Source organism: Cornus florida, unplaced genomic scaffold (assembly GCF_030987335.1).
Source record: "Cornus florida cultivar Cherokee Brave unplaced genomic scaffold, ASM3098733v1 CherokeeBrave_3.0.0_Hap2_Chr02, whole genome shotgun sequence".
In the NCBI taxonomy this organism is placed as follows: Eukaryota; Viridiplantae; Streptophyta; class Magnoliopsida; order Cornales; family Cornaceae; genus Cornus; species Cornus florida.
Genome location: NW_026775572.1, coordinates 25158501 through 25171488, shown reverse-complemented (window position 1 = coordinate 25171488; position 12988 = coordinate 25158501). Strand labels below are relative to the sequence as shown.

At 33.0% G+C, this 12988-nt stretch overlaps 1 protein-coding gene across 1 annotated transcript; it reads left to right on the top strand.

Moving 5' to 3' along the window:
* The first annotated feature begins 4886 nt into the window (after positions 1 to 4886).
* LOC132294341 (protein RETICULATA-RELATED 1, chloroplastic) lies at positions 4887 to 12897 on the top strand. The gene is made up of 8 exons (XM_059792166.1): positions 4887 to 5434; positions 7431 to 7595; positions 7725 to 7817; positions 7894 to 8009; positions 10911 to 11009; positions 11088 to 11393; positions 11519 to 11683; positions 12229 to 12897. The coding sequence occupies exons 1-8, from the start codon at positions 5039 to 5041 to the stop codon at positions 12509 to 12511; spliced, it is 1623 nt and encodes a 540-aa protein (XP_059648149.1). The 5' UTR covers positions 4887 to 5038; the 3' UTR covers positions 12512 to 12897.
* Positions 12898 to 12988: the final 91 nt, after the last annotated feature.

Genomic DNA, 12988 nt, shown 5'->3' with positions numbered 1-12988 from the left:
ACCTGAAGTCCACCCAGCTGATCAAGAATTGATTAGTCCTTGGCCCTTTTTATCAAGTTAACTGCAAAATAGGATTTCAGTTAAAAATAAAGTCATTACATATTATATATATATATATATATATATATATATATATATATTGGAAAATTATTTTAAGACCGAATTCTTAAAAGTGATTTTACTTTCTAAAATTTTGATTGGTCGCAAAATATTAAAAATGGGACCTACTGCAATCCCTATCCCTTTTTTACATATTGCAAACATGACTAATCAAAATTATTTTGTATGCCAGGCAATTCACCTTTATTCTTCGGCTAAGTAAGAAGGCTCAAACATTTTAGATGGAATACATCATCACCAAGTGCTATCATTCATTAAAGTAAAATAAAATAAAATAAAAACAAACATACCATTTTTCTTCCTACAACAAATTTATGATTTTAAAAATCATATCTAAAATGACTCATTTTTCTGAAAAGGTCTATTTTAGATGATGAATTTCGACCTTTAAATCATTGTAAAGTAAATGAGATCATTCAATTCATGGGGATATGGAAACAACCCTTTAGACTAGCATGCAGACATACCTGCCAGCCCTTCAGGTGGACAACCAATAAGGATGAACTTTATGACAAGGAAAATATATGTGATGCAAGTAGTAGAATATTATAGAAAAATATAAGATGGTTCAACGTGATACGCGTGACCTAGAAGATGTCCCATTCCTTCTGGAGAGCTTGATTGACTAATGTTTGTGCCAAAAAATAATAATAATTATTATTATTATAATAATCCAATAAAAATTATTTCACTGTTATTATTATTATAATAATCAAATAAAAATTATTTCACCGATCATTGCATGCAATGTTGCATGTATAAAAAACGGCTCCAAGGACACCTTCCTTCTCACTATAAAAAACGGCTCCAAGGCCCACCTTCCCCCTCACTTATCTGCATATATATATATCATCTAGATGTACCATTGATCGAATCTATATGTTTCCCCAGTAGTGCCACACCTCTTATTACCAATATTTGTGGCATGTGTGCACATACCTATTTATATAGGTCCATTTGATAAGAGTTGCAAACAAAACTAAAGTATATTTTTATTTGGAGCACACTAGTCTTAGCGTGATCAATTTCTACATAATTTTACCGTTGTATTTGGATTTGGATTTGGTTGAAAAAACATAAAGCTTCAATTTTGCATTTAAAAGTACAAGGAAAATTCTCTTAGATCACAATTTGTTTGACCTTCTGAAAAAATAAATAAATAAAAATACTACTAGAACACAACATTTGCTAGTCAAAAAGAAAATATATTTTTCCTCCCAAGTCTTTTATGTGGCTATTTTTGGGTGATTAATTTGTAGGAACTCTCTCACTCATAGACCATGTTAGTGTGCATAACTGTTTTTAAGGACTCTCATCTAGGGGACCATTACAGCATTTACACAATTGTTTTTAGAGGCTCGTAGTATGCTGTATCAGTGCAAAAATTCAACATGTACAACTTTGTTGTAGCATGTATTTAATTTAATAATCTCAAATATAATTTATATTTCCTATCAATCAATGAGTATATTATAGTTTGATATTCAATCTCGTGTGGACCTTATAAATAGGATTGAGCTAGCTAGAAAGCTTTCATACATTTATATATATACATATAAACCCGCACACCCACACATATATACAATCTGCATGAATCAGAATGTATGATATGAATTCCTAATTTTGTATTAGAAGGTGAAATTTGTATAACCCTAATTTCTTTCCCTAGTCCATCCTGTCTCCTTTTAACAAATAAAAGGATGGGCATGAGATGATATGCAGATAAACAGTGAAATGTACAATACCTCATGGGTATTCATAGTGTTGTACGAGAAATTATTAAATGGTTTTAGTTCATTTGACACCTGATGGACTAATTCAATAAAAAAATTAATATTAAGAATTTTTATTTTATTTTTTATAGTAATAAATTAACACACTCTTGTGAGATCATTTTTTCCATTCGAAATTCTAAACTAATTCATCAAGTGTTAATCGTCCAGACTATCTAATAATATTTTTTTGGCATTGAACCCCAAGTAATGCAGTCATACTTTCCGGATCCGACCATTAATTAATAAAAGGGTCATGTTTCTTTAGATTCTCAATAGTTGGGCTTGGGCCAAGCTAGTTTTTTGAATGGGTTGAAAAATGATTCTTGTTTTGTAATAGGCTAAACACCCTTTGTTTGGACTACAAGTCTCTTTTGTTTGTAGATGGTGCTTCCATTCATGGGCCTTTGTAATGTTAATGATTAAGCCCATCATGTACTATAGTAGGGCAAATTGAATAAAACCCCCTTCTAAATTCAAATTATGACCAAAAAAAAAAAAAAAAAAAAAAAAAAAAACTCCTATAAAAAAAGTTAGCATAAAACCCCCCTATATATTTAATTTACTGTGAAGTGATGTTATTATGACAAAAATGTCCCTTAATATAAATTTAAAAAAATTATTTATCTTAATATAAAATTAAAATTAATACAAATAACTAATTCGGTATAGTGGTGTTAAAAGAAAATCAATTTTTTTTTTAATGGTGCATCTATAAGAAAATGAAAATATTTTGGAATAATTTTTAATTTTCTTATTGTTTTTATTTTTTAAAAAATATCTAAAATGAAATAATTTAAGACCGCCTAAATTTTCTTAAATTTACATTAAAGGGCATTTCATATTATACTTATGAGGATTTTATGTTAACTTTATCCTTCAGAGGGGTTTCTTGCCAAAAATTAAAAGTTAAAGGGGGGTTTTATGAAGTTTTCACTTTGTAATATCTTATACTGTATATAGTTTGCTTGATTTTCCGAAATAAATAAATAAATCTATATTTCATTTGTTAGTAATATGATATCTAAGCTGATAATCCGACTTGTAAGTATATATTCTGAAGAAATAATTTCCAAAGAGATTGACAAACAATGATAAAAAAAAAAGGGGGAAAAAAAAAAAGAAAAGAAAAGGAGAAGTCAAATAGGTTGAATAACAAATGATTAAAAAAAAAAAAAAAAAAGCCCTGGATACTTGATTCTTTGTTGAAGAAAAATGCCAAGAGGGAAAAAGAAGAAAAAAATAATGATAAATTTATTTATAATATGTAAATATTATATATTATAACATTTAATAATATATTTATAGCATGTTTTATATTACTATAATGCACATTCGGTATGTTTAGTTAATGGATTTTAGTTAATGGATTATCAAATTCAAATAATTAACAAGTTATCGAGTTTAATATTTCAATCATAAGTAGAGTGGCAAATTATAACACGACATGACAATACAATATGAACACGACATGAGTTAAAAGAATTTGGATTTAGCATGAATGAGTTTGTGTCATAAAAGGATCGACACAATTAACTCGTTTACTAAACCGTATCGGGTTAGAGTTGAATGGTTTAATTCGTGTAACCTGTTTTTGATTCATTTAACTCGACATGTTATAATCGTAAATATGACATATATAATATGTTACCTCTTTAAACCCAATTACTATGGGTAGTTAAGCCATTTCAACATAAACCTTGTTTGTGCCTTGTGATATATATATATATATATATATATATATATATATATATTTTTTATTTTAAATATTTGGGTTAATTATGACAATTTTTTTCTATTATTTAGTATTTGATTAAATATTAAATATCTCGTTTTGATAAACAAGTCATTAAACGGGTTAACACGTTTATCTGTTTAATAAACAGGTTGGGTTAGTGTTGAGAATTATTGACACGATTATTAAATGGATTAGATTTGGGTTTACCTATTTAGTATAATACGACATGACATGAACACCATCCACGAACACGAATTGCCACCCCCAAATTCCTAGGTATACCACTAAATTTGGATCAAAATTTAATTATCAACAGGTATAAAATCTATCCAGGTGTTAGAAGTTTTAATTAAAACATATTTTACATTTTTATCTGTGGTCGTAATTATTTTCATATTTCAATTTTAATTTCAATATCTCTGTAATTTTTTTCCCCTAACTTAAATCTCTGTTAATGAAATTCAATTTTTATATGAAAAGATGGTTAAGAAAAAAAATCAAGTAATAAATGGTTCACGTTGGATATGAGATGGTTAGTGTTTTAAACTTGAGTTCTAACAATATTTTCGAGTCAAAAAGTCAAACAAAACAATTAGCTGGGCCCATGAGACTCATGACAGTAAAAAAACTTTCACCAATTCTTATGAGAATTAACTATATTAAAATTTTATTTTTTTATATATTTTAAAATGACAGTAAAAAAAACTTTCACCAATTCTTATGAGAATTAACTATATTAAAATTTTATTATTTTTATATATTCTAAAATGTCTATACATAAATTTGTACTACCTTAATTTTAATAAATGAATTGGATAGTCGACAAATTAATAAAACTTCATGATATTTGTTTGTGTTTTGTTTTTTTTTTTTTTTTTTTTCAATCTATTAGTTGTGCATGGGTAAGATGATGTTAGATTAGTCCATATAAATAAAAGGAATAGAACTTTTTTTTTTTTTTTTTTGACAGAAAAAAGAAAGGAACACTCATAATCCAATCATTGCAATTGATTTTTTTTTTTTTTATATTTATTTTTAAATAATTAGGCAACTAACCGTAATGTAATACCCTACCAAACCAAATAGTACGTTTGAAGACCAGCCGGTGAGCGCTTTGGTAAACCGAGTCGCCTCAAGTAGGGCCGGCTGAGTCGACGGATCCAAATCCCGAGTCAACTCACCTGGTGTAACTATTCCGGATCGGTTTGTCGTTAGTCGGCCATCCTCCATCTCCATCAAAAGCCCAATCCCAATCTAAATTTCTCTCTCTCTACTTTCTCTCTCTAAATCACAAAGAGAGAGAAGCAAAACCAAACCCAAAACTCGCAGCGCCCTTTTCCTTGGTTTCTCCCTTCTACCATGAAAATCTGAACAAAATTTTCTCTCTATCCAAACAAGAAAATTAAACATGTCTCACGCAGTATTCCAAACGGCCCTAATGATGCCCATCAACACTCAGATCATCCCAACCACCAAAACCTTATCAGCAAAGCCCCTCTTTCCCCCATTCAAGCCAGTTTTCCGGCCGCCGGTGCCTCTTATCGCCTCCGTCAAGGTCCATAAATGTTTTGTGGTGAAGGCTTCGTCGCCGGCGGTGGTTGACGGAGATTCCATAGCTGGATTGGAACGCTGCTTCAGAGAATCCCCACCGTCTGATTCATCGTCGTCGTCGTCGACTGCTTCTTCGTCGTCGGTGATGTACAGTCCGGTTATGAAGGGAGAGTATGGTGCTTTCGGTACGGTCACTCTTGAGAAGTCAAAGCTCGATACGTCGCAGAAGCAGCAAATGAGGTCCAGTCCTGAGGTCTGTATTCTTCTGAAATTTTTGTTTATACTCCGTTTGGTTTCTTAGAAACTGAAGGAAATCATACGAAATTCTGAATTGGAATGACTTGTGCCTAATGTGAATTTTTGGTTATTTGCGGTGGCTACTTTCTTATCCTGGAGATATTGAAATTATGGCTGACAATGTTGTTTTCCTCATATTTTTTCCCCCAATTGTCTCAGTAACCAAACAGAAGTTTGGGCTTTTACGAGTTGAATAATAGTTTCCTCGCTTACTTGGCTTAACTATTAGAGCAATAAGTTCATTTTGTGTGTATGATAGTGCATGAATGCTATTACTTGACAACCCCTATATTCTGTAAGTTGCAAGATTGTCTTAAAATTGTCTTCGGATGCCTTTTTTTTTTTACTGCATCTGTAGTTTCATTGTAATGCTTACTGGGGATATTTTATACGGCAGAATGTTGGGTAGTTAAGAAACAACATATGTATAAAGAGTGTTGGGGGTAAATGAGAATGTTGAGATGAATGTGCGGCAAGGTAAAAAAAAGGATAGAATTAGAAATGAATGGTTGAAGTAACCCATTTGAGATCAAATGAAAGTAAAACAATTAAGATGGTTTGTATATGTATAAAGAAGATCACCAAGTGCACTAGGTAGGGAGAATAACATGGTTTACATGAGGGTATTGTTAGGAGAAGGTGAAGACCAAAATTAATATGAGTAGTGTTAGGAAATATACAACACTGTGTATTTTGATTATGGTTATGGTCTTAGATATAGAGTAGAATGTATGAAATATGATTCAGGCATCTGATCCCATCTAGTCTGGGAAAAGCTTTGTTGAATTGAATGATCAAAATAAATGACAAAAAAAAAAAAAAAAAAAAAAACCTAGACGAAAAATTGCCTGATTTTACTTGTCTTTAATCACACTTATCATGACCATGGTCAATCAGGCCTAGGTATACAGTTATTACATTGCTGATTGATTTACATTCGTGGTTTAATACTATATTGCACAGACTCTTCAAAAAACAAAGGTACTTGTGTCGAACACGCAACACTCGGACTTAAGGATGAGTTATTTGTTAGACACGCTTGGTTAGACATGTACCTAACTAGTATATCCGGTAATTCAATTAATTGTACATAAAACTATCTTATTATGTTTCTTTTGTCATGTTATTGTTTTGAAAGTGGGTTAAGTGTATGTGAAATTCTACTTGTTATATTAAAATATATTTCACCCCAACATGTGATAGAGAAATGTTATATGAATATTTAGTTCAATAATTGGAGTCATTGGACACAGCATCACCCAACATACAACCGAATCTATGTTAGTCGGGTCTAATATTTATCAGTGGTTTCTTTTCTTTTTCGTATGTTTTTGTACAACTAAACTGTATTATTGTCTTAAGACCATTACAAAGTTCATGTTGTTCTGAAGTTCTTTTATACTGCTTGGCTTGAGTAACATGTGTGAGATATAAAGTGAGAGATGCATTCAACTATTGATTTATTGAACAATATGCATGAGTCTCATCCTCTAGGATGCTAATGATGGATCTTAGAATAGTAAATACTATTGCTGGATGCCAAATGAGTTTGCTGGTGTGGAACCATCGTATAAGACTCAATTAGAAGTTTGTCAATTCTGAAAAGTGAAAAGGAATCATTCAAGACTATTTTGATTATTACTTATCAAAAAAAAAAAAAGAGACTATTTTGATTATCTAATGGTCACTAGGATATTTTTCAAACAAATGTCTCTACCTGTTTAAAAGTGCTAAAGAAGGTGGTTAACCATATATAGGTGGGTCCCATTTAAATCCTTGTGAGTTGTGAGGGCAAGAAATAGGTGCTCATAGAAGTTTGATTACTCAGGTTTAAATTTGTTCTTTTGTTTAGTAATTGAACTTCACTATGCTTGACTTGGTTTATCCCATTGGTTCCCTGTTAGACCATTCTGAATCCTGGGATATTGGCTCATCTTTTTGTGATATCGCAGACTGCAATTGGGGGAGGCGGTGGTGACATTGGCAAAAGAATCAATTTTGGTGGTGGTGACGGAGGTGATGATGATGGTGACGACGATGATTACTTTGATGACTTTGATGAAGGTGATGATGGCGATGAGGGCGGACTGTTTAGGAGGCGGATTGTTCTTCAAGAGGTTGACAAACTTATCCATGTTAAAGCACAAATTCAAATTTCCTAGAGATTAAACTTTTTTCTTCTCTTCAAATGTGTTTCACTTAATAGTATTAGTTCCAAATGATGATTTTAGTGAACTTTCTGCCAGCTTTTTGATCGAAAATTTGTTGATGCGGTATTGAATGAGTGGCAGAGGTCAATGATGGACCTGCCTGCTGGACTCCGACAAGCCTATGAAATGGTAAAGTGTTTTTCGTGTTCTACACTGCTTTATGGGGATTTTGAGGCTGGATTCTGATGTGTGATATTCTATTCAGGGTTTGATCAGCTCAGCTCAAATGGTAAGATTTCTAGCAATCAATGCGAGGCCAACCACTGCTAGGTTTATTTCTCGAGCACTTCCTCAAGGGATATCTAGGGCATTCATTGGCAGGTAAGTTTAATAGAGAGCTGCCATATTCAAAGGATTTATCAATTGACTTCTTTAAGTTCTATCATTCTTTATGTGCATTCTCCGTGTGTGATTTTGTGCTAAAATTACAAATTCGTCTTTCTAAATACTTGGCAATTACTTAAATATTAAAATTCGTGCTCCATATTATGTTATATTGAACATCTTTTTCTCCTCTCTCCTATTTTTGTTATTTGTTTTTCCTATTTTACTCCAGAGGGTATGTTCAGAATTTTCTTTGTTCTTTTACATTTCCATTCATTTAGGGAATATTTCTTTCTTTTCTGTCTTTCCTTTTTAAATTTTCTCTGAAGAGGTTAGCATCACCACTTTTGTACAATTATTATAGAAACCTCTGACCTAATAGACTAGGAAAGATTTGTTGTGGGAACTGCCAAGGGTCAGATTTTCGCATGACCATTGGTGGGAGGATGGCACTTTAAAGTGATAGCTTTAGACCTGTATAAGGTTGCAGTCAATAACAAGACTTGATTTTGTCAATTTTCAAAGGGTTGCATTCAATGAAGAAATTGTTGGTCATTTACTATTTTCTCTCATTCTCTCTCTCTCTCTCTCGGGATTCACTTAGTCATGTCTGGAACAACTATGGAAGCTTTGAGTACTTGGCAGGATATAGAGTGAAAAAGAAAGTCAAACCAGTGTAGCAAGCAGCCTGTTGTGCCTTTGATGCCATGTAATGAGAGAAAAATGTGAATGTTTGAAGGGGTGGGGTTGCCAGTTTTGAGATTTGGACCCATGTTGTTGTCTTCCTTGTATTTGGCTTACGGGAAGACCTTAGTATTTGGATAATTCTTCTGTATTTTGTTTTTGTATATGTTTATATGATGTGCGCACACGAGTTGTGTGCTCTGTATTGATTTTCTTTTATCTAGTGAAAGAATAGGTAGACTAGGAAGGAAGTAGACTATTTAGATTTAAAGAACATTTAAATTGAATAGTGCCCCATGAGGAGGCACTAGGTACATATGGAGTCATTTGATTAAAACTGTAAATGACAATGAGTTATAGAATCCAGTTTTCGAGGCTAGGCTGAGAACCAGATTTGAAGTTTGGCTTCTCTCAGTGGTGTCTATAATTATGGGTTTTGTTTCATAAGCTGTAAGATTTAAAAAGATATTTTTCAAGAAGCTTTATATTTCGGCGAGATTTGCCTGATTTAAAGACCAAGTGGTTCCATCATATGCACAAACAGCTACAGTGAGAAGTAAACCAAGGGGGGTCAAATTTCAACTGCCTAGCTGTAATCACTGTGAAAATATTTAATTTTGTACTGGTGCCATAGGAGCTCGTCACTAAAGAAGCTGTTGTAGGATGCTAGATTTTCTTTTTTGGTTGTAAGGATGTTTCAAATATTTTAAATCTTATTAGTTTTGGAAAATGGCAATTTCATATGTACATATTAGGGTGGAGAGATTATGTATGGAACTTATAATGGATATTGAAATTACCTGGGAAATAATAACTTTAATCTCTCCTAAAATATATGTATGTATATATATATTATTGAATAAAAAGTGTCAGATATGGTACTTAACAAAAAAAAAAAAAAGTGTCAGATATGAAGTTAGTCTTTGCCATTTAACTTTTCAAGCCTTGCAAGTTATCAATAGGTGCATGTTGGTTATGCATTTTACTCTTAAGTGACAAAGTATTAAAGATAGATGGGTCCCTCCTTTAATATCCCTACCAGAACGATTTAAGAAATTAAGATGCATATCACATTTGTATAATTAATACTGTCTCAGTTCTCCTGTAATAGTATCTCAGATAGATGGGTTGCCAGTTTTGAGATTTGGACATATGTCGTTGTCTTCCTTGTATTTGGCTTAGGGGAAGGCCTTAGTATTTGGATAATTCTTCTGTAGTTTGTTTTGGGAGAGATCAGTATATGGTCTTTGTTTTGTTTCTTCTTCCTTTATTTTTTTATTTTTTATTTTTTTGTATGTGTTTATATGATGTGTGTGCAAAAGTTTTGTACTCTGTATTAATTTCCTTTTATCTATTGAAAGAATAGGTAGAGTAGGAAGGAATTAATAGATTATTTAGATGTAAAGAACATATAAAATTAAATAGTGTCCCATGAGGGGGCACTTGGTACATAGGGAGTCATTTGATTAATACTGTACATAATGAGTTACAGACACCAGTTGGTGAGGCTTGGGTGAGAAGCAGGTTTGAAAATTGGCTTCTCCCAGTGATGTCTGTCATTATGAGTTCTGTTTCATGGGCAGTAAGATATAAGAAATTTTTCAAGAAGCTATTTATTTCAGCGAGATTTGCCTGATACAAACACGAGTGGTTTCATCATATGCACGAACAGCTACACTGAGGAGTAAACCAGGAAGTGTCAAATTTCAACTGCCTAGCTGTAATCACTGTGAAAATATTCAATTTTGCGCCAGTGTCATAGGAGATCTTATCAATGAAGGAAGCCGTTGTAGGATATTAGATTTTCTTATTTGGTTGTAAGGATGTTCAAAAGATTTTAAATCTTATTAGTTTTGGAAAATGGCAATTTCATATGTCCATATGAGGTATGGAGCTTATAATGGATATTGAAATTACTTGAGAAAGAATAACTCCAATCTCCCACGTAAAACAATAAATATTATTAAAGAAAAAGTGTCAGATATGAAGTTTAGTCTCTGCCTTTTAACTTTTGAAGCATTGGGAATTTGGAAATTATTAATAGGTGCATGTTGTTTAAGATGTGTATCCCATTTGTATAATTGAGACATGTCCCAGTTCTTTAATAGTATCTTCGGCAGTAAATTGCTAATTTGCTAACTTGTTTGAGTGCACATTTAACATGATCTTTTAGCAATCAACTGATTTCTGTTGTATTCATCTTTATATTTGCAGGATGATCGCAGATCCTGCATTTTTATATAAGCTCCTTCTCGAGCAGGCTGCTACAATTGGTTGTTCTGTTTGGTGGGAGTTGAGAAGTCGCAAAGAGAGGTATATACTTTCTATATATCTATGATCCAAATTCTTTGATATTTAAGGCTTATTAATGAATGTTTTACCTTATTGTAGGATAAAGCAGGAATGGGATCTTGCACTCATGAATGTTCTCACAGTGACAGCATGCAATGCAATTGTTGTTTGGTCGCTTGCCCCCTGTCGTTCATATGGGAATACGTTTCGATTTGATTTGCAGAACACATTGCAAAAGCTCCCAAACAACATTTTTGAGAAGAGTTATCCACTTAGAGAATTTGACTTGCAAAAGAGAATCCACTCTTTCTTCTACAAGGCTGCAGAGCTGTGTATGGTTGGAGTTGTAGCTGGAGCAGCTCAAGGTGGTTTGTCAAAACTTTCTGCCAGTAAAAAGGAGGGAAGGTAAACAATTTCTTTTAAGCATGTTTCTCTTTTATTTACTAATTGTTTCTTTCCATTTCAACATGTGCCTTTATTTTTCCAGACCAATCATCCTGAAAGTAAACTCTGAATCATTACTTTGGCAGGTTATCCGTGACAATTCCAACTGTGAGTAGTAATGCGCTTGGTTATGGAGCCTTTGTTGGTCTATCCAAAAACCTGTTTAATCAGCTTTTATGTGGAATTGATAGAACAATGATGAACCATTTTGATGTTATCGGAGTGGCACTAATTTTTAGCACGGCCATGAGGTCCGTGTTTCTCTCTATACTATTCTTTTGCGCATCTGTTTGTTACAATTTTTAGCAGGTTTTCACTTATATATTTCTTTTCAGCTTTTTAACCATTTATGCTCCGTGATTGTGCTTATATTGTTAAAAGTTTCAACTCATTTAACTGGTTTACCATTTTCGTTGAGATGGTTTTATATTGTATTCTATATCCTCAGTCCTAATACGTTCTCATTTAACTCTCTCAATTTTGTATCACTCGTCATATTGACTTGACCTCCTAATTCAGTATCAGTAGGATTCTCTTGGGTTATTGCTTCGACCTATAAAATGAACAATCTATTGCTGTTGTAGAATATTCAAGGCAATCCGGATTTCAGAGTGGTTTTGCACACCCTTGATGGAAATGTTGGAGAGATGCATATTTGGCAATTCTTTGATAAATCGTGCAAATTGCTTTGGCCAAAGTTCTGACATACAAATTGCTACATGCATTTTCTCTCGACTTCTGTGGACCACTTGATAATAATGCATTGTTATTTGATGTTTTTCTTTAACATGTGCAGGATTTCAAACGTTCAGTTAGGAGAGACATTAAGGCGGGCTTGGCTTGGAGTGGAGGTGGATCCACTGGCTCAGTCAGATGATCTTTTGAAGGCTTACAACAGGCCGTCCGAGGCAGTTGCTCAGCCTTCTTCAAATTGGTTCATATCCAAGAATGCCATTGTTTCTGGGCTTGGTCTTCTTGGCATCAAACAGGGGCAGACCGATTCTGTTGCCGCGGGGGAGGCACCACCTCCTAAGGCTAGGAGAAAGAGAATTGTCAGGAAAAAGGTGGCGACGAGTTGAACATAGCTAGTCTACATGTAGTTACCATCAAATGTTCATTTTTGCTGCCTGATGATTTGACCTAGACTTGCTCCATAACCCATGAACTAAAAGCAGCTGAGAGATGTTCGATGATAATCCTAGGTAGAGGTTCATCATTAGGCACGTGTTGTTCAACTGTAATGAGAAAATATCCGGGAAGATTTTTTATTTTTATTTTTATTTTTATTTTTTTTACCCCCTTCATTTCCTCATAGTTTTTAGTAGATTATTGTTTTGACGATATGAAAGTACTGTATTTTGGATTGCATTCATCTGAATTCTTTGTCAAGTAGATTATCCGTTGAGAATTGTATCCAGATGGTTTTGTTTTTAAAAGCAGGAAAAAGAGTTGTGTTTTACTAGTATATGATTTGTTTGACAATATGAAAATTTTAAAATGACTTGTTCTTTCATCTTCCAAGGGAGGTTTTTATGGAATTTTAGGTAATTGAAACA

Bases quoted from the DNA above. Each gene is read 5' to 3' on its own strand.
- LOC132294341 (XM_059792166.1), top strand. From the start codon at position 5,039: ATGTCTCACGCAGTATTCCAAACGGCCCTAATGATGCCCATCAACACT. The intron at 7,596-7,724 runs GTTGACAAACTT...ACTTTCTGCCAG, and splicing joins GGCGGATTGTTCTTCAAGAG to CTTTTTGATCGAAAATTTGT. The intron at 7,818-7,893 runs GTAAAGTGTTTT...TATTCTATTCAG, and splicing joins TCCGACAAGCCTATGAAATG to GGTTTGATCAGCTCAGCTCA.